The sequence below is a fragment of the Cnephaeus nilssonii genome, assembly GCF_951640355.1.
Source record: "Cnephaeus nilssonii genome assembly, chromosome: 5".
Taxonomy (NCBI): Eukaryota; Metazoa; Chordata; class Mammalia; order Chiroptera; family Vespertilionidae; genus Cnephaeus; species Cnephaeus nilssonii.
The window spans coordinates 27,974,132-27,995,123 of NC_137076.1; the positions used below are offsets into that span (position 1 = coordinate 27,974,132).

Here is a 20,992-nt window from a genome sequence, read left to right on the forward strand (position 1 = left end):
TCCGTAATCCCACCTGGGCCCTCCCTGAATTTCTTGCCTGACCTCACCTGGGCCCTGAGCTCCTCTGCTGAGCCCACCTGGGAGCGCCAAGACCTTTCTCTGAGCCCAGTTGGGCTCCTTGGAACCCCTTCCCTTTCCTCACCCACCTCTGCCACAAGATCTCCATGTGACCTGCCCAATCCCTCCCAAGGAGGGACCCCACAGCTGAGCTCTTCTCCCTCCAGGCCCCAGTTTATCTGCCTGATTGTCATCGCCACCATGGTCAGTACCTTCCTGTCCTTCCTGAGGCCTACGGTGAACGCATATGCCCTCAACAGCATCGCCCTGCATATCCTCTACATCGTGTTCCAGGAATACAAGAAGTGGGTGGTAACTGCAGGCCCCCAGGAGGGTGGCTCCCATCCCCTTCCAGGGCCACCCTCTCCCCCCTCATCCATTCCCTCCTCCCCCCCCCCCCCACTCCTCACCACCACACACACACACTTAAAAGACATGGAGTTCTTTTCCTGTTTGTTTGGTTAATCCTTACCCAAGGATATTTTTTCCATTAATTTTTTTCTTCAATTTTTTTATTAAGGTATTATATGTGTACATATCTTACCATTGGCCCCACCCACCCTTTCCATTAATTTTTAAACAGAGTGAAAGGGAGGGAGGGAGGGAGGGAGGGAGGGAGGGAGGGAGGGAGGGAGGAGAAAGAAACATCTGTGAGAGAGACACATAAATTGTTGCCTCCCATACTCACCCTGAACCTGCAACCCAGATACATGCCCTTGACCAGGAATTGAACCCATGACTCCTTGGTGTTTGAGATGACATTCTAGCCACTGAGCAGCACCACCCAGGGCCAGGCACTGAGTTCTTGCTGACTCCATGCTCAGGCTCACCCACAAACAAGGGGCAGGGCCAGGATTTGAACCTAAGGCTGCTGACTGCAGAGCTTGTCCTTTTTCCTTATGAGCCCCTCAACATGCGCTAGTATGTAACTGGGGAGTGTGGCTCCATAAACCTCCATGTGCCCACAAGCCAGCCCAACAACCATCAACATTTTGCCACCCTGTGTTATATAGTCCCCCTCAGATTTCACATCAGGGCACTCATTGATTTTTCAGGATTTCACTCTCCCAAAAAAGAATTATTACTTTTTAAAAAAATGTATTTTTATTGATTTCAGAAAAGAAGGGAGAGGAAGAGATAGAAACATCAATGATGAGAGAGAATCATCCACCGGCTACTTCCTGCACACCCTCTACTGGGGATTGAGCCCGCAACCCCTGCATGTGCCCTGACTAGGAGTGGAACCATGACCTCCTGTTTCATAGGTTGACGCTCAACCACTGAGCCACATCGGCTGGGCAAGAATTCTTACTGTTTCACACCATACTATGTCTTACTAGGACAGAGGAGGAACTCTCAAATGGGGCCATTTGAGATTTGAATGAAAGGGTAATTTACAAAGGAGAGGGCAAGGTGTAGGAAAATCACTGGGAATCATTTAAAACCCCTGTGCTAATAAGAGTGAGATTCTATGACCATCAGGAGATCTGGGGCGAGGGGTCATGGGAGGGGCTGATCGCAAGAATCTGGAAGGAGAGAGCCCACAAGGTCTCCTTGGCAAGAGCTGTGACTTCCAGGTGCCGGTTGCAGCCAGCCTGAGCCCACCCCACAGAGAGGGAGCTCTGAAAGCAAACCCAACAGTACCCTCCCGCACCCTTTGGTTTCTTGCTGGGGCTCCCTGTGGGCCACCCCAGCGGGAAGCCCAAAGAGAAGGGAACTCTGGATTTGGTGCACACAACCCAGCACTGCCCCCTCCTGCCCCCAGGTCATGGGCAGAGTGAAGAGGGTGGGGAAATTCTACAGGGACAAACGGAAGATATGGCACACACACTTCTAACAAAGTTAATGAGACTTCCTTAAAATAGTATCCAGTACCCAGTGCTCATCGACGTCTGCTCAGTTTCTCAAAGATGCTTCTTACGCCTGGTCTTAGTTAAGTCAGGATCCAAACCAGTCTCTTCGGTCTTTATTTCATATCATCCCCCCTTCTCCCTTTGCTCATGTCTATTAATAGCACCCCTCGGTCATTTGCCTATAGAACAGGCGTCCTCAAACTATGGCCCGTGGGCCACATGCGGGTGTTTTTGCCGTTTTGTTTTTTTACTTCAAAATAAGACATGTGCAGTGTGCATAGGAATTTGTTCATAGTTTTTTTTTTAAACTATAGTCCGGCCCTCCAACGGTCTGAGGGACAGTGAACTGGCCCCCTGTTTAAAAAGTTTGAGGACCCCTGCTCTAGAACATCCCACATTCTGGATTTGACTGCTTCCTATGGCATCTTTCAATGTGTTTCTTTATTTTTTGCATTTCCTGCAAATTAATAGTTAGATCTAGATTTAGGTTTAAATTTTTTATTTATTGATTTTAGGGAGAGAGAGAAAAACATTTATTTGTTGTTCCACTTATTTATTCATTCATTGGTTGATTCTTTTTTAAAAATAGATTTTTTATTGATTTTTAGAGAGAGAGGAAGGGAGAGAGAGAGGGAGAGAGAGAGAGAGAGAGAGAGAGAGAGAGAGAGATCGATGTGGGAGTGAAATATCGATCAGCTGCCTCCTGCACATCCACTACCTGGGATCGAGCCTGTAATTCAGGCATGTGCCCTGTGCATGGGACGACACCCAACCAATTGAGCCACACCAGCTAGGGCCATTGGTTGGTTCTTGTATGTGCCCTGACCGGGATTGAACCCACAATCTCAGCCATTGGGATGATGCTCTAACCAACTGAGCTCCCACTCAGGGCTCAGGTTTACATTTTTTAGGCCAGGGTATTTCATGTGCAATGCTGGGTGCTCCCGGTTCCCTCCCATTAGGACTGCCGAGTGAGTGGGTGCCGCACATTTAGCGCTTTAAGGTGGATCAGCGGATTCGGATGATGCCACCTGTATTAGAACGTTTTCCACTGACCTGTCACCCAATGACTTCGGCAGCCACTGATGCCCCTGTCTCCATCCATGATCTCATCAGGGGGTGCAAAAGGGTGGTTTGCAGATTCTATTATTCCCTCTGCATTGAGTAGCTGGAGTTCTTTCATCAAAGACTTTCACGAATCAACCTTGAGACAGAGAGTTTGAACAGAGAAGACAGGAGAGACCACTGATCCTTTCCCATTATTTATCAGAGTGGTGATTCGTGCCTTAGCCCTAAGTCTCTAGTAGGGCCCAACGCAGTTGGTTTTGTTTCTAAGTTTTGTTGTTATGAAGTCAAGGATGTTTACATTTCTGAAGTGTTTTAACCCATTTGGGTCACTGTAGTACTTTTTTTACTTTTTATTTTGAAATAATATGGACTCATAGTGAGTTGCAAAAACAGTACAGAGTCCTATGTACCTTCCTCCAGCTTCCTCCAGGCCCCCCTGTCCTTACCCTCCCCCCTGACTCCCCCCACCCCACCAGTGGCAGCATCTTATGTGACCTCAGTACAAATTCCAAAGGAGGACATTGACAATGGGACAATACTGTTATTGAGACATGGACTTTATTCAGATCTCACCAGTTCTTACTCATTATGCTTTTTCTGTTGTTCAAATGGTCTCATTTTAGGCCAGTGGGCAGGGCCTGTGATTCTAACCATAAATGAGTTTCTGCCTTATCAACCCCCGGTACGCTCTTTGCTGGGGACACTGGGTTAGCTCTGCTATCAGGGAAACAGATTCTGTTCTTGAGTCGTCCCAGGACATTGCCATCAGAGAATCACCCTCCCACTCATGGACACACACATTCTCACAGCCACCCAGACAAGAATTTTCAAGCACTGACTCACAGATGTGCACCCCCACACCCCCACACACAAACGCACAAACACAGAAAGGCTTGTTGGTTAAGAATTCTGCAATCTGCCTGGCTGGCGTGGCTCAGTGGTTGATTGTCGACCCATGAACCAGGAGGTCACGGTTTGATTCCCGGTCAGGGCACATGCCCAGGTTGTGGGCTCGATGCCCAGGAGGGGGTGTGCAGGAAGCAGCCAATTGATGATTCGCTCTCATCATTGATGTTTATATTGCTCTCTCTTTCTTCCTCTCTCTGAAATTAATAAAAAACATATCTTAAAAAAAAAGATTTCTGCAATCTGACAACCTTGGTTCAGACCCCAGCTCTGCCCTAGTAACCGTGGTTTGGTGTTGGGGCATAACTTAATCTCATGGGTCTCAGTTTTCTCACCATTCTACAAAAATGGGAATATTAGCATTGTTGTGAATACTAAGTTTCTACCCAAAGGACTTGTTGACTGCACTTGACATCCTGTAAGTGCTCTGCAAACGTTAGTCATAAGCACAGATGAGGCCCCCTCCCCCTGGCACCCTGGATCTTTCCCTCTTCCAGCCTCACCTCCTTGGTGGAGGAATTTCCCATCAGCCCCTGCGGACTCCACTTGGAGTCAGGCTCTCATCTCCCTTCCGCCCTCCCTAGGACCAGTAATAAGGAGCTTCGACATCTCATTGAGGTCTCCGTGGTTTTGTGGGCTTTTGCATTGACCAGCTGGATCACTGACCGCTTCCTTTGTAGTTTCTGGCAGCAGATTAATTTCACCTACATGCACAGCGTCTGGTAAGCACCTACCCTGTGGGCTGGGGCCCCAGAACCAGAAAAATCTCAGCTATCAGAACGTGGGGCATCAGCCTGGGGACCTAAAGGGATGGCACCAATACTGGGTCTTGGGTGTTTGGGCCGGAGGGGGGGGGCACGCAACTGGCTGCAATCGGGGTGAGTTCCAGAAGGTTCCTTTGGACGATCAGGATCCATGAGAAGTCAGGAGAGGACCCAGGTGGGGCTGGGGACATCCAGCTGGCCACAGGGACATTGTGCACTCTCACTGCCCTCTCCCTGCTTCCCACAGGCATTTGCTCATCAGCATCACCTTCCCTTATGGCATGGTCACCATGGCCTTGGTGGACGCCAGGTATGAGATGCCAAACCAGACCCTCAAAGTCCGCTACTGGCCTCGGGACACGTGGCCCGTGGGGCTGCCCTACGTGGAAATCAGTGGTGACCACAAGAACTGCTAAAGTCTGCCGGTCTCTGGACTCGCCAACCACCAGCCAGCTCACCTGTGTCTTGAGGAGAGAGGCTTGGATCGCGAGTCTGAGAGACACACACAGTTCCTTCCTCCAGCTCCCTTTCCTCATCCTCCTTGCCCTGCATGACCCCACTCCAAGGCAGGGGATGGACATCAAGACTTCTCTGAGCAGCAGACTGATGACCCTGCAGGGCTGCCAGGCAGAGCTCCCCTTCCGGACCTGCCCTGTTCTCCGTCATCTCCTCCTCATGCTTGTGTTCACGGCCACCCTGTTGTCACACAACCTGGAAGGACTGGATGACCAGCTGCTATGGTAACATGGCTTCCACTGGGATGACCTCTACTGGGGCTTGGGCCACATGCCGCTTACTCATAGTGGCAGCCACGACCAGACTCTTTGGACCTGACTTTGGCCTGGCACTGTCCTTGGTACTTAGGGGCCATCCCTAAGAATGGACATGTTTTCCGGTAACCTCATCCCACCCTCACGTGTGCAGAGACCTTGCAGGCCTCCACACACGCTCACACATGGACTGTGTGGCCATCTCACTGGTTGACAGCAGAGTGACATGGACACCTGGATGGGCAGTCTGGGAGCTGTGGGGCACGGAGGGGAGCTGGGGTGGCCAGTATAGGCTCTCAAAGCAAGGGGAGAAGGGGAGTAGTATTTCATTGTGGTTAAGAGCACAGGGCTTGGAGTTAGGAGACCTAAGTTTGAATCCTGCTCCACCATTTCCTACTTGTATCATCTGGGGGAAGTGATTTTTCCTGCGTCTGAAGCTTGTCTATAAAATGGAAATATTCTTTTCTTCATGAAATTTCTGTGTGGATAAAACAAGATAAGGCATGTAAAGTGCTTAGCATGGAGTCTGATAAACATCTATCCATATACTCACCCTTTAATTTATTCATCCATCCATCATCCATTGAATCATTGAAACATCCATTCATCCATCCACTTATCCATCCATCCATCCATCCATCCATCCCCTATTATCCTTCCATCCATTTATTTAATTATCTATCCCTCTCCTCCATTAACCCACCCATTTATATTTAGCGATCCATTTGTCTATTCATTTATCCATCCAAATCATCCCATCATTCTTCCAATCATCCCACCTATTCATTCACTCATTTATCTCTTCAACAAATATACATTTTCTACTCTATGTCTTACGCCAGTTCCTGGGGACACAAGACAACAAAGACATACAAAGTCCCTGCCTTAATGAGGAGACATATCCTATATAATAAAAGGCTAATATGCATATCGACCCAACGGTTGAATGACTGGTTGCTATGATGCGCACTGACCACCAGGGGGCAGACGCTCAATGCAGGAGCTGCCTTCTGGTGGTCAGTGCGCTAGCGCCTCTCAGCCAGAAGCTGGGCTCACAGCTGGTGAGCGCAGCGGTGGTGGTGGGGAGCAGACCTAAGCTGTCAGTCGGACATCCCCCAAGGGCTCCTGGACTGCAAGAGGCCACAGGCCAGGCTAAGGGACCCACCCCCCCCCCCCCCCCGTGCACAAATTTCGTGCACCGGGCCTCTAGTGTTAGATAAAAAGACACACCAACAAGGCAATTCCAGGCACTGATGGGTCTGCCTAAAAGATAGAGCACAGTGATGTTCTAGAGAACCAGGGGGTGGCGGAGCAGCCCTTTTAAGTGGAAGGTGAGTGGGCATTGCACTTGCCAGGTGAGATCTCAATGATCAGAAGGAGCCAATCATAGTGAGAGCTGGGAAAGGCCATTCTGGGCAGAGGAAACTCCTGGGGTGGGAACGCACTGGAGCAACGGAAAGAAAGCTGTTGCCAGAGCTCAGTATCCAAAGGAGAGCCCAGAGTAAGAGGTTCTTAACCTGGGGGCCCTGAATGGGTTTTCATACCCATGGACCATTTGACATTCTCTGCAAAAGATGGGTGTCAGGCATGCTATCTGGATCCTAGGAGTGCCTCACCCCAAAAGCAGCTGAGGCAAGCCCATCTAACTCGTTGGAGAGATTGGGACATTAAAGACAAAGGGCCACTCATATTTATTGAGTCGCTACCATGTGCTCTATGCCCATGATGCACTTCATTGAATCTAATAATCCCCTCTCCCACACAGCACTTCAAATAGAATATTCTTATTTTATAGAGGTGGCTCAAAGAGGGCCAGCAGCTTGCTCAGGGTCACAGCTCTTGATACGATCCAGCAATTCCACTCCTAGGTATAATGTACCCAACAGACTTAAAAACAGACATTCAGACAAATGTGTGTACAGAAATGTTTATAGAAACACTATGGATAAGATCCAAAGGGTGGAAAGCAACATAAAGGCCCAACAATGGAAGAGTGGGTAAACCAGCTGTGGTGTATCATACCATGGAATACTATTTATAATAATAAAAACATAATATGCTAATTAGACTGGACATCCTTCCGGACGTCCTTCCTTCTGGACAAAGCTGCAGTGGCGGGGGCTGCAGCAGAGGCGGCAGAGGCCCCCGGTGGTGGCAGCAGTAGGCGGGGACCAGGGCCAAGGCCCTTGCAGGAATTGCGTGCATCGGGCCTCTAGTTTTGCTATAAAAAGGAGTGAAACGCTGACACAAACTACATCATGAGTAAACCATGAAAACATATGCTCAGTGAGAGAAGCCAGACACAAAACACCACCTATGGTATGATTCCATTCATATGTCCAGAAATGTCCAGAAATAGACAAATTCATAGAGACAAAAAGCAGATTAGTGGTAGTCAGGGGCTGAGAGGAGGGAGTGGGGAGTGACTGCTAAAAGGTACAGGATTTCCTCTTGGGGTGAAGAATAGGCTTTGGAACTAGATACAGGTGGAGGCTGCACAACATTGTGAACGTTCTAAATGCCACTGAATTGTACACTTCGATATGGTTAATGGTTAGTTTTATGTTACGTGATTTTTATCTCAATTAAGATTTAATAAAGCTCCCAGAGCCACTCTGTACTGGTCTTAGATCCTGCCCCCCCTCCCCCCCAACTCCCCAATCCTGGTAGCCAGAGGGATGCAGTCCTTTGATTGGCTAGTGCTTGACTGGCCACATGCTTCCTTGTGGTAGGAGGAGGAGAATTTGGGGGGCGGGGGGAGAGGGTAAGAGCCTCATTCCTCCTTCTTGTTTGAAAAGGGGGATGTGGGGGCTGAAGCCCTCCCTCAAGCCTTATGCCCTTTCATGAGTTGGCATTCTCCTAGAAGGGCTGCAATTTAAAAACTCAGCCTGGCTTGTGTGGCCCAGAGGTTGAGCATCGACCTGTGAACCAGGAGGTCATGGTTCAATTCCTGGTCAGGGCACATGCCTGGGTTGCAGGCTTGATCCCCATTTGGGGGCATGCAGAAGGCAGCAAATCAATGATTCTCTGTCATCTTTGATGTTTCTCTCTCCCTCTCCCTCTACCTCTCCTTCCCTCTCTGACATCAATAAAAAAATATTTTAAAATATTCATACGAAGATGCCTTACAGGCTCATATTGGTCCTGGGAGGAGCCCCCAGATCAGGGATTGTTGCCAGGAAAAAGGGGGAATGATACTAAGAGAGAGAAAATTTGCAATGTTTAGTGTACTGCCCTTTTCTGGGGAAATACCTTGTTGCACATAGTTTGGGTTGGCTCCAAAACCATTCACAGCTCTCCGTGGCCTATGGGCTAAGGGCCCAAAGCCCCATTGTGACAGTTAAGGTCTGTTCTGAATTGAAGTTAATCTGGGGTAGGTCTCCAACCAGCCACTGGGCTCTGCTTGGTCATATTTAATATTGCCATGAGTGGCTGTGTGTACATTTGTGGCTGGCAGGAAACTGTGCTGAGTACATTTGCGGCTGGCAAGAATCTGAGAGGTGCAGGGAACATGCTGCATTTAAAAAGAAAAAAATTCTCCGTGGGCTGAACCATCTACAAGGTGAAAGGGGAGTAAATGCCAAGTCCTCTCTCTGGCTGCTAATAAACCTGACCGCTAGAGGGCGATAGAGACACAACGTAGTAGTAGGTTTGTGATAGGAAGCTAGACTCCCTGCGTTCAAAATGTTACTTTCTAGCTTTGGGACTTGGGTCCACTTACAGCTCCCTCTATGTATCAATTTCGGCATTTGTAACATCGAGATAACATGTATCAATCATGCATTCTGCCATATGCTCAAATTACTATTTACTTAATGTTTTTCTTTGCTTACACAGATGTAGATAGGAAACATTGTGTCACTTTAAGAAGTCATTTGTTACAGATCAAAAATAACCATAAAAATAGATACAGTAACAACATAAAGTGTTCTTAAGTGGAGTTCAGTGATTTTTAACCCAGTCTGCAACTTAGAATCCCCATCTGAACTTTTAAAAAGGTGGCTCTTTGCAACAATTGTAGCTTAAAGGTTCTTCATTGCAAGCTTCCTTAAGAGACAAATTGTTACCCCTCTCATTTTTGTCTCTTTACCTGGAGCAGTGGTTTTGAAAGTTAAGTAAGTCTCAGAATCATCTGCATAACTTGTTAAACCAAACCTCTGGGCGTTGCCACACACGCAGAGTTTCTGATTCCATAAATATAGGGAGACCAGAATTGGCGTTTCTAACAAAGTTCCCAGGTGATGCTGAGCATGCTGGTTCAAGGACCACAACGAACCACTGATCAATTCACATCCAGTTATAGGATGTTAAACAATTAAAAGTTGTATCAACACTAAAGTAGCTAGTGCTTTTATTTCTCAGCATGATCTCCATTCCACTCACCCTGCCTTAGATTAAAAAGTATAGTGTTATTATGATAGCAATCTGATCTTCAGAGTTTTTGTCTGGACTTAATGACAATCCAACGTTATTGATTTTTTCCCATGTTCTTCAGCGCAAAGTACCAGCCATACCACCTACTGAATACTTTGACATTTAAATGAGAAGTGGAAGGAAAAAAACCCCACAAATGAACAAACAAAACCCCAAACCGATTTTTAATTATAAGAAGGAATTTAAATAACTGAACAAGGCTTCCCAAATCGCAGGCAGAAGTCCTAATACTAGTAATGTCCGAGAGGCAAGTGGCTTACAAGATCGTGAAAAAGATGGAGGGACGTGTCTATATCCAATCTAAATATAGTTTACAAGTAGCTGTGAACTTATAGGATCATAGATAAGTTCAAAATTGTTTTTGGAGGGTTAAATTGAGATCCTCTTGATCATTTTAATGCAGCACGATTTCAAATTAGCATCAACTAGTATCATGCCATACTACGATTGTCCCCATTTTTTTTGTTGACCCCAATTTACAGATGTGCAAACTGAGACTTAGGGGGAGAAACCAGTTGTCTACGCTTGCCACAGTGCGGATCAAGGATAGGAAAATTAATGGGTTTCAGAGCTCATTCCATCACATAGTAGCGGCACGAGACCAGGAAACAAAAGTGTCCCTGGGGCTCCCTCCCCAGAGCTGGAAACCGACACCACATCTCCAGGCTGGGGAGATTCCCGGCACCAGGCAGCGCCCCCTTCGGGCCACAGTGCGCAGGCGCGGCGCGTCCGTCCCGCCCCCGGCCCCCTCCACGTGCGGTGCACACCTCGCGTTCTCTCCAGCGGACGCGCCTCGCGCTTTCCTCCCTCCCTCCTCCCGCTTCTCCGGTCCTGGCCTCCCATTGGCTGAGGACTTCGTCCCTCCGAGAGCCGCCCGGCCGGCCCGCGCCAGGCCGGAAGACCCGCCCCACTAGCGGCCTTCCGTGCTGTTGATTGGGCCAGGCGGCTGTCAGTCGGGGCGGCGGGCCCGAGTCGGCGGCGGGGGCCCGGGGTCGGTGCGCGACCCGTACTGGCGGTGGTTTCCGGTTCCGCGGGGCTGGCGGGCGGGCGGGCGGCCGGGAGCGGCGGCGGCGGCGCCTGACAGACAATGAGGGCGGCGGGGAGGCGCTGAGCGGCGGCAGCGGCGGCGGCGGCGGCGAGCGACGCGGGGCCCGGGGGCGGGGCTGGGCGGCAGCCATGGACAATCAGGTGAGGAGCGGCCGCGCCGCCCCAGCGCAGCCCGCGCCGTCCGCCCGGCCCCCTTCCTCCCTCCCTCCGTCCGGCCGCCCGGCCCTCCCGGGTCTCGGCCTCCCCGCCCCCGCCCCCGCCCGGCGCCCGCCCGCCCGCCCCGCTTTGTGCGCGCCTGCCGCTCCCCGAGCCTTTATGTGGGGCAGGGGCGCCCCTCCCCCACCCGCGACCCGGGCCTGGCTGGAGCGCCTGGGACCCTCTTGAGGACCCGGGCAGGCCTCGCCCAGAGCCTCCTGGGACGCCCCTTGGGACCCCAGTGCAGCCAAGAACCCTCTGGGTCGCCCCTCGGGAACGCAGCCCAGAGCCCCCAAGGGCGGCCCAGACCCCTTAGGGGCGCCTTGTGGGATCCCAGCCCGACCCAGAGCCCCCTGGGACATCCCTTGGCACCCCAGCCCAGAGTCCCCACAAGCGCCCCTGGGGACCGCTCAGGTTCCTCGGATCCGGCCTGTACCCCCTTTCTCTTTTGGGCTGGCCTGGGTCTCCTTTCCTTTCTGGACCCTTGGCCCCGAGTCCCCTCAAGCTCCTCGAGTCCCCAACCTGCTGCCTCTTTTCTCCCTTAACTATGGCCGGGTTTTGAGTCTCCCCTCCCCACCAGAACCCCTGGGACCTTGGTTTGCAGCCTTCTCCTTCCTCGAACCCTAAGCCTTCTTACCACTCATCCTCTTCCAGGCCTGAGCCCTCTCTCCCCTCTGATCCTGCCCCTGCCTCAGCCGGAGTGTCCATCTGTCCTCAAACCCTGGCCAGGACCTGGGTCTTTGCCCACAAGGACCCAGGCCTGCGTTGAATGACCCCCCCTTTGGGCCTGGGGTTGCTTCTTCAGATGCCTTTGACTTACTCTGCTGTCTCAGTCCCTCTGGTTTCAGGCCCTGCTCACTCTCCCTGAGTCCCAGTGCCTTAGGGGGCTGTCTCTCTCACCTTCAGACCCTCTTCTCTTAGACCAGGCCCGGGGCAGCTTCTGCTCTGACCTGGAGCCCCACACCCTTCAGGCACCAAATGCCTCACTCCCTCAGCTTGGGCCCTCTTCGACCCAGGAACCCTGGTTTACCCTTCCCACTTTCTCCCCCAACCCAGCTCTCTCTCATCAGTATGGTTCCTCCAACCTCATTTGACCTCCCTTCGCAGACCTGCAGTCTCCCCGGAACCCCTGTCTCTCTCTTTACTTCCAGTGTTGCTCTGTGTTCCACCATTCCCCAGCCTGATGCTGTGACTTCCCACCAGCGCCCTTCTCCCAGCGCACCTCACTTTCCCCGTCTTCCCCAGCATCTTCGAGCTTCCACCTGGAACCTTGCTCCAAGCCCCGGGTGGTCCCCTAACCTCTGTAAACTCTCCCCATGGCCCCTCTCCCTTCCTTCTGGAAACAGCCAGTCCTGTCAGTTCTGGTAAACCTGAGGCCTTTTTGGCCTCTGATCCCCCCTTCACCAGCTCTGCTTTCTCCTCTTCAGCACCCAGGGCCACTGTGGCCCCAGCATAGGATCGTTTATTTCTTCCTCCTCCCCTGCCGTCCCTGGCTTCCAGGGGCGTGAGGCCAGGAAAGGCGGTGTGGGGCTGTGGGGGTGGCAGCTGAAATCTCTGCCATTATCGAGGGCAGGTTGAGGCGTCCCTGGCTGCTGGCGCCACTGAGGCGGCTCTGTCTGGTAAGGCGCTGTGTCTCTGAGGTTTCTGGGGTGTAGGGCAGGAGACCTCTCCCCTGCCCATCCTGGCCGCCCGTGGTGGCACAGGATCACTGAGGCTTGTGTTTGCGGCACCCTCTCACTAAGATTTCCCTTGTGGCTTTGGTGTTACTACCTTTCTTTTCAGAGGGAAGGAAGAGTTTGTCACACTACACTGTAGAACTCCAATGGTGGAGTTCTACAGTGTAGTGTGAATTCAGTTCCCTTGAAGGTACAGAGCTTGTTGCCTTCAATTAATAGGGAGTTAGAAACAAAAAGTATACCTTCCGTGTCCACTTTCAACAAAGCCCACCTCTGGGAAGGGCTTGCTGGGCACTGCATGGGCGTAGAATGTCACTCCTGCCTCTTACCTGACATGCTGGTTCCCCGGGAAGATGTCTTGGGCCCAAGTGTGTCCATTCCCCCTGGACGGTTGTCATTTATGTAAGTGGAATGGTGAGGATGGGTCGCACTCCTAGTCTGTGACCGAGCGGACTGGTGAACACACTCGAGAGGGTGAGATCCGTATTGCCCAGCGCTGTGGCCACCAGCACCTGTGGCTTGTTAAACACAAACACACCAAAATGAAAAACCAGTGCTTCAGTCACACCAGTCACATTTTCAGTGCCCAGTGAGTACTGCTGCTGTCCTTCAGCCCCCTCACTGGGCAGCGTGGAGAGTGGCAGGAAGGGCCGTTGGGCCGTGCTGGTCTAGATCCTTGCAGAAGTATTTGCAAGTGAAACTGGTCCTGAAGGAAAGTATGTGTCACCCCGTGGACTGATTCTCCATCCTGGTTGTGTTTTCATGCAAATTTGAGAGAGAACCCAAGTAGGCAAGTTGGCGGTCAGTGTCCCAGAACGACTTCTGGTATATGGTAAAGGCTTTGAATCCAGCAGAGTCTCGGCCTTGCCTTTCTCCCCCAGGATGCCCCAGACCTGTAAGTGCCTCTGTCTGCTGGGGAACGACAGGATTTTTCCCGAAGGGCCCGTCAGCTTTGGGAGTCTTTACTTCTCTTTACTTTCCTCTTGTGTTCTCTAGAAGTTTCAACCCAGCTAAGAAGCGATTCTGCATTTTGCTCTGGGCACCCAACTTCTCAGCATCAAAATCTGTCCCCATGGGTAGGCAAAGTCTTTATGGTTCCCTCTGTCCTGACCCCCAAGTCTGTACTTTACACATCCAATGTCTGTGGGATTTGTTTTTTGTGTGTGTTTTTTTAGAGGGGAAGAGGCCATGTACTTGGGGGAGGGGGCAGATCTTTGCTCATTAGGTGTGTGATTTATCTCCAAGAATGGTTGGGGAGGAACAGGCGTAGTTCAAGGCCAAGCAGATGCTGGGAGGATGGGGAAGGGCCGCCTGGGGAACTAGAAGTGGTGTCAGTGTCTGGGCGATTCTGTTCTCCAAAGGACCTCGGTGTCCTCTCTTCACAGAAGCACTGGGCATGGCACCGAGGGTGGGTGATACTTCAAAAGGTTCTCTTGAGTTTGGAATTGGGAACAATTACTGTGTCCGTACTCTGTTGTTCCGGAAGGCGAGGTTTGTTTCTAACAGTGATGGCCCATTTCACAGATGTGTAAATGCAGGCTCAGGGAGGCCCCGAGAGGAGTCAAGCCTTAGTGGCATTCTTAGGTAGGTCTCTCTTTACTGAGACCTTGCAGAGAAATGCTTGGAATTGTTCAGAGCACTGACATGAGAGTGACTGGATTTCCCCCCACCCAGGTCTGAAATTATCAGTTGGAAAGTCAGCATGCCAAGTTTTTGTCTTGAAGTTAACTATGTTGTACTTGAGGGCAGGGACCCGAGTCCTATTCCCCTTTATGTCCATGTAAAACAACTTTGTATAAGCTTTGCTAACTGTTTGTTAAATAAAAGTATCAGCTCCTTGTAACCAGGCCCACCTACCTTGGCCACAGTTGCCTTTATTGAGTTTAAAAAAAATTCCCTGAACTGCTCCCTAGAGAACTTTGGCGACACCCGGCACGCCGTCTACATGTCTGCAGGCATCTCTTGTGTATGTAATATATACCCTGTCCCAGCCTTCCTGGTGAGGGTCTGTCTTCCCAGGAACCTGAAAACTAAGGATTGTAGATTTATTTGCATACTCACATGGTCTGCACACTTATCCTTAGAGAGTTTCCAGAGAGCATTCATTGAGCTCCCTCTCATCCCTTTATCATTAACCTTATGTCCCTGGTGAAAGGGACAAGGCTGGACAGAGTCAGAAGAGGGGTGCAGGTGCTGGCTGCTATCCCCAGTGTACCAGCAGTTAGAAGACTAGGGTCTCATGCAGCTTGGTTCTTTCCCCCCTCGGGGCAGGCTGCCCTCCTCTTGAGAGGATTGTCACTGAGGGCCAGCCTTCATTTTCTGTCTTTTCACATTCATTTGTGGCTGCTTCTGAGAGCCCCCTACTGGGTCTGGAGGGGGGAAGTTCTGCAAAGAGTATTTTATTTGGTCTTGTGTCACTGTCACTTCATGTGACCAGTACTTTTTCTCATTTCTTCTAAGTGTGGACCATATTGCCAGTGATCTGCTGGATCCAGTTGGACCTGGCAAAATCAATCCTGACTGATGAGGGAAAATGCTCTTGGGTGCTTTATCTTTCCAGGAGGGGAGGGGATTGTCACAGCTGCGGGAATTAGATGCTGTAGCCAAACTCCAGGCTTAATTATGCCACTCAATAAAGTGTGAATTCCCAGAGGAAAGGGCATCTGTTGAGAATTCCCACCAGAAAATCAGGGAAAATCTTACAGATAAATTTGTTGCTAAAGAACTGCCTTCTGGGGCCCAGGCTGAGGGCAGGGTTCACAAGGTACAGAAAGGATCCGACGAAGAAAGATCATTGAAGGAGTGGAGCTGTTGGGACCAGGCTGGCTCTTTCTCTTTGCCAGGTGGAGGTCGTTCAAGTCCTCATGGGGGGGTGGGGGGCTCTGTGCTCCAGTGAAGTTCCTGGAGAGCCAGGATCTGTTTGCCTGGCTTGTAGGACTTAGGAGTTTGGCCCTTGTTTTCCAAGTGCCCTCTGCCAGTTGGCCTGGAGAGAGGGCAGTGCCCACTGAGGCCCTCTGCCCAAGGTGAACTGTCCCCAGGTGGCCCTTGGAGCCCGTGTGCTGCTCCATCTTCATCCACAGGTCTTTGGGATAATGTCCTTGGAGTAAGACAGGCCTGAAATATTCCCCTTTGTTCCAGGCTTTTGTTGGGGGAGTGGTTGGCAAAGTGGTCCCCAAGATGCTGGGACATGGCAGTAACTGAAGCTAGATTAGAACTCCAGACCCTACAGGGCCACTTCCAGCCCCCCACTCTGGAGGTCCCATAAAGGGCCTCTATGCAGCTGAACAGTGAGATTCTTCATTCCCAGGCAGGTTTCCCTAACCCAACAGTTACCCTCTTTAGCCAGGTACCCTTCGTGGAGAAATAGCTAATTTGCTTCAGTTATTTGGTTCTAATGGACAGGGAAGGAGTCCAGGTAGAGTAAGGAAGGGAGGAGCAGAATCCTTGGAAGTGAAATTGGCTTAGCCATACTAATAAATTATTATGACTTGACAAGTCAGAGTAGTTGGCCAGGGCTCAGCTTCTTGCTTGCCTCCAGTTCAGTGTCGCTTGAATGTCTTACTGAATCAGTGAGTCATATGTATAATAGCCCACAATCTGTGTTATTCCACCATCTTTATTTTTTAGAAGATTCCAGCATTCAGGGAAGTGATCCTCTCCTGAGTGCACCATTGTGTGCAGTTATTGGTACCTTGAACCTGGGGGTGTGGAGGCTGAGTTTGTGCCAGCCTCTAGGGCACAGATGCTGCTGCCCAGCGAGCTTTGGGCATGGCCTGCCAGCTACAGAGATGACCTACCGCTGCTTCAGAACCTTCCTGTTTGTTTACTTTGGCCTGTGGAGTGCATTTTTGGTGCTTCCATTTTCCCCTTTCTGATGGAACTGTGGTCTCTATTCTTTCACAATAACTGCTTTGCTGATCGTGTGCCCTGGGTAGGAACCCCACATAATCAGAAATGCTGGGAAGGCAGCTGGATTGGGGAATAACAATCTGAGGAGGCATCTCATTACGAAGGAGTTAACTCCAAAGAACAAAAAGTTGTTTGCCAGTAAATTATTGTTATGATTGTATGTATTTAGTTTTCCACCAGTAACCCTCCCAGCAATCCAGGGATTGTCTCCCAATTTTTCAGTGTGGAAACAGGTGGGAGAGAAAGGCAGAGTTTCTTACATACATGGACATGTATATGGTGATTACAGCCTTTTGGGATGATACAAATATTGCTTGGGTTTGTTTATGTTGAATGTTGTCCATATGCGGCACTCTGCAGACAGATGCTTATGGTTGATTTGAGCATTACATGTTTATCCAGACGTGTGGTCCCTTCTCTCTAGCTTTAGGTGAGGTATTTCCACTTGAATAGGCCCAATACTCCCTCCCACCATCCCGGGAGCATCCTAGCTACCTGGGTCTCAGGGTTATTTGAACCTCCTTTGCTTTCCTCCTGTTCACTCTGAGGTCCTGTGAGTTCTCCCATTTCAGGGTCGACTCAACCTCGTTTTTTAGCCACACCCTCTGGTTGCCTTCATGTGGACTTGTTTCTTTTCTCCCTTCAGCCCCGACTGCACAGATTGCCCAGGCCCTCCTTGCTCGTTTCCCAAGGAGCCCCACAGGGACTGTCCTGTGTCAGGGGAACTCCTTCTGCCCCGTTTTTACAGCTGCTCATTAAGTTACCCAGAGCCTCTGCTGGGTCTTCTGTATATCGGGACCATCCTTTAATTCGTAACACTGTTCTTATTGACTCTTCCTCTGGGAAAGCACCACTTAGAACTCATTGATCTAGGAAGGCCCTTTCATTCATTAAGTATAGTTGATGCCTCATGTACCATGATTCCAAGGTAGACGATTGAGATGTAGTCCTGGTGAGGCAGCAGTGAACAGCCCAGGAATAGCAGCAGGACGAAGTGGGCACACAGCAATCGGAAAGGGCTCTGGAGAAAGTAGCACTTAAGCTGGGGTTTAAGGGATGAGTAGAATTTGATCAGCAGGGAAATGAGTAGGACACCCAGGCTGCAGGCTAGAAGGAGCAGAGACAGACAGGAGTAGACATTCTGCATGTGTTCTGGGATGCTAGCATTCTACTAAGCTGGAACGGAAGTGGTGTGCATTTTCTGTGTTTCCTCAGTTCCAAGCCTTTTGGGCACACCACAGACTTAGTAACAGTTTCTTGGTGTGTTTGCATGTGCGTGCCTTGGTGGCAGTGGGGGTGTGTGACTTATACATAGACTGCACAATACACTCTGACCTCAAAAGGGCTAAAAAGTGAAAAGTAATGAGCATCTCTGACTTGAGGAAACACAGGTGTGAGACTATCAGTGTGCTGAGGCATTTGGACTTTATTCTGAGGGCATGGTGAGCCGTGGAAAGTTGTGAAACAGTTAGAGATAGGATCTGTCTGTCTGCCCTGCTTTCATCGCAGAGACTGAGCTGCGATAAGAAGGTGAAGAGGGAGGGAGAACACTGGTGGCGGGGACTGAACGGGTTGCTGAATTGCTGAGAAGAGGCAGGTACAGAGGAACTGTGGCCATAGGGACACATGTCATCAGTGGGTGGGGTGAGAAAGAGGGTGGATAGTGAACAGTGGGAGATTTCTGGTCAGGACCTAGGAGGGTGGTTCTATCAAGGGAGGGCAGGGAAACCCATCACAGGGGAGCTTTGTTTGGGAAGTGTGGCATCAGCGCCACCCACGACTTGCTCCTGATTATCTCAGCTCTTAGGAGCAAGTGTGCACTTGGCCTCTGCTTTCTTTGTATCATTCCTGCATTTGATACTAGGTGTCAGGCTGTATCTACGGGAGGTCTGGGGAGGCTCTTACTGAGGAGATGGCTGTTTACAGTAGGTTCCCTGGCAGTGTTTTGACACCCACCCTCCCCCAAGATGTTGCCAGTGCTTCGAGGTTTTGTGGCTTTGTGTCCGGTGGAGTGGAACCAGCATGAGCTGCCTTATGTTTCAGGGCAGAGTGACAGACATGAGCATAATGAATGGAGCCTGACTACCAGGGCTGCAGGCCTGTCCCCAGATGGCTTCAACCTCACCCCTCCATTCTCACCATTCTGCTTTTAAAACAGCCACCAGCCCTAGGTGGTTTGGCACAGTGGTTAGAGTGTTGGCCTGCTCAGTCATTGAGGATTCCATTCTGGACAAGGGCATGTACCTTGGTTGCAGGCTGTATCCCTAGGCTCCGGTTGGGGTGAGTGCGGGAGGTAACCCATCGATGTGTCTCTCTCACATTGATGTTTCTCTCTGTCTTCCCCTCCTTTCCACTCTCTGAAAATCAATGGAAAAAGAATATCCTCAGGTGAGGATTAACAAAAAAACAGCCACCATTTGTGTGGATGACTCAGGTGACTCTGCTGGTCTCTGCTCTCCAGGAGGCATTCAGGGAGAAGGAAAATGCGATAATCAAGGAGTGTGGGAGGCTTGACCAGGGAGGCAAGCTGGCAGAGTGGCTACAGGAGCAGGTCCTTGGGTGACGCACGCCTGGATTTGAGTCTGGGCCCTGTTCCCTACCAGCTGGGCCCCCTTGTGTGTGCTACTTGGCAGCGCACTCTTGGAGCTTTGGGTTCCTCGTCTGTAAAAGGAGGTAATCACACTTCTTTTTTTTTTTAATCCTCACTTGAGGATATTTTTTCCATTGATTTTTAGAGAGAGTGAAAAGGAGGGGGAGAGAAAGAGAGAGAAACAGAAACATCAGTGTGAGAGAGACACATTGATTGGTTGCTTCCTGTACGCTCTCTGATTGAACCTGCAACTGAGGTACATCACCTTGACAGGGAATCAAACCTGAGACCCTCAGTCTGTAGGCTGACGCTCTAACCATTGAGAATACTGGCCAGGGCATAATTGCACTTCTTATACCATTATATTCTGGGGGTTTTTGGGGATGGCAACTCTGGACAAGGAGCCATCCCTGAGATGCCAATGTTAGAACAAGGAAACAAACCATTAGTAAGATGACTTTTGATAGTGAAAAATGCTAAAACATGATATGACAGAGTGATGGGATGGTGGTGGGTGGTTTCATATTAGGTGGGCAGTCCAGTCAAGACCTCAGTGACGGGAAGGAGCCTGCCATGGGGAGGCCTAGGGGCGGAGCACGTGAGGCAGAGGGAACTGCAGGGGAGGGTGAGGGTGGAGAGGAGCCGTAGCCCTGGCTTCGGCTTGTGGAGGGGAGGAGATGTGTAAAGCAGGCACACGGTACCTGGTCCTCATGGACAGCTGGCAGTCTCCTGCTCTGGGCTTTGTGCTGACCCCATGCCCGCCTCTTTCTCCCACCAGTGCACTGTCCAGGTCAAGTTAGAGCTGGGACACCGGGCCCAACTGCGCAAGAAGCCCACCACGGAGGGGTTCACACACGATTGGATGGTGTTCGTCCGTGGCCCCGAGCAATGTGAAATCCAGCACTTCGTGGAGAAGGTGGTCTTTTGGCTGCATGACAGCTTCCCCAAGCCCAAGCGTGGTGAGTGGCCCCTGGCCCCGCCCCCCTCTCCCCAGCCAGACAGCCCCGCAGGGCCTAGTGCCTACAACACTAACCAATTTGCGTCACTCCTTGCAAGGCTGGTGTTCACCTTCTCTCCTGGGGCGGCGGGCTCACACTCTGAGGTTCTGCCTTGCACCCCTCGGCATGCCAGTGAGTTTACCCGCCAGCACTTGGTCCTTCTTTGACCCTATAAAGGTCCCCCTCCCTCCCTTCTGCTCCTTCGCTGTGGAGTTCATAGTAGAAAAAACCCCAAAGGAACTGATGACTGTGTCTCATGTCATTATTTAGACTCGGGCTCTGAGAAGTCTCCAGAGAAAACATAGTCAGTGGCCAGTGGGTGGGAATGGGTGGTTTACACCCACTTGGTGAGTAATCAGGAATTGCTTATTGGGCCTCCATTTGATGAGAGATGCCATTTTAAGAACTCATGATATTTGTGAGGGGGGACAAAGCATAAAAGGTGCTCATTTCACCACTGTCTTGTTTCTTATGCTTCCTTTCCTGTGTTACCTCTCAGACTGTTGTTTGATGAGCACAAGTGCCTCATTCACGTTTTCCACGAAGATTCGGATTTCCTGTGACCTGGCAGTCTGACAGGGCAGAGAGAAGGGGATCAGAGAACACTTCCTGGGGAATTTGACGGGGATCTTAGGAACATAGTTGGTAGCCATCTTATGAGCTCCGTGGGGCCATCTTTGCTCTTCTCATCACTGAGTCCCCGTTGTGAAGCCTGGCATGTCACA

The 20,992-nt window shown here is 50.7% G+C and overlaps 2 protein-coding genes across 7 annotated transcripts in view; both read left to right on the forward strand.

Moving 5' to 3' along the window:
- ACER1 (alkaline ceramidase 1) overlaps nt 1–5,546 on the forward strand; it is a gene marked incomplete at its 5' end in the record, with an annotated part of 55,184 nt that extends 49,638 nt beyond the window's left edge. For all 3 annotated transcript variants that reach the window (XM_079771898.1, XM_079771897.1, XM_079771896.1), the window contains 3 exons: nt 225–362; nt 4,469–4,606; nt 4,896–5,546. In XM_079771898.1, coding sequence (XP_079628024.1) covers nt 225–362; nt 4,469–4,606; nt 4,896–5,064 — 445 coding nt within the window. In that variant the 3' untranslated portion in view covers nt 5,065–5,546. The remainder of the gene's footprint in view (nt 1–224; nt 363–4,468; nt 4,607–4,895) is intronic.
- Nucleotides 5,547–10,879: 5,333 nt separating this feature from the next.
- MLLT1 (MLLT1 super elongation complex subunit) overlaps nt 10,880–20,992 on the forward strand; it is an 85,629-nt gene continuing 75,516 nt past the window's right edge. For 3 of the 4 annotated variants that reach the window (XM_079772035.1, XM_079772036.1, XM_079772037.1), the window contains exons 1-2: nt 10,880–11,040; nt 20,048–20,228. In XM_079772035.1, coding sequence (XP_079628161.1) covers nt 11,029–11,040; nt 20,048–20,228 — 193 coding nt within the window. In that variant the 5' untranslated portion in view covers nt 10,880–11,028. Of the gene's footprint in view, nt 11,041–11,064; nt 12,714–20,047; nt 20,229–20,992 lie in introns of those variants that run through there. The other variant, XM_079772038.1, reaches the window with a different exon arrangement.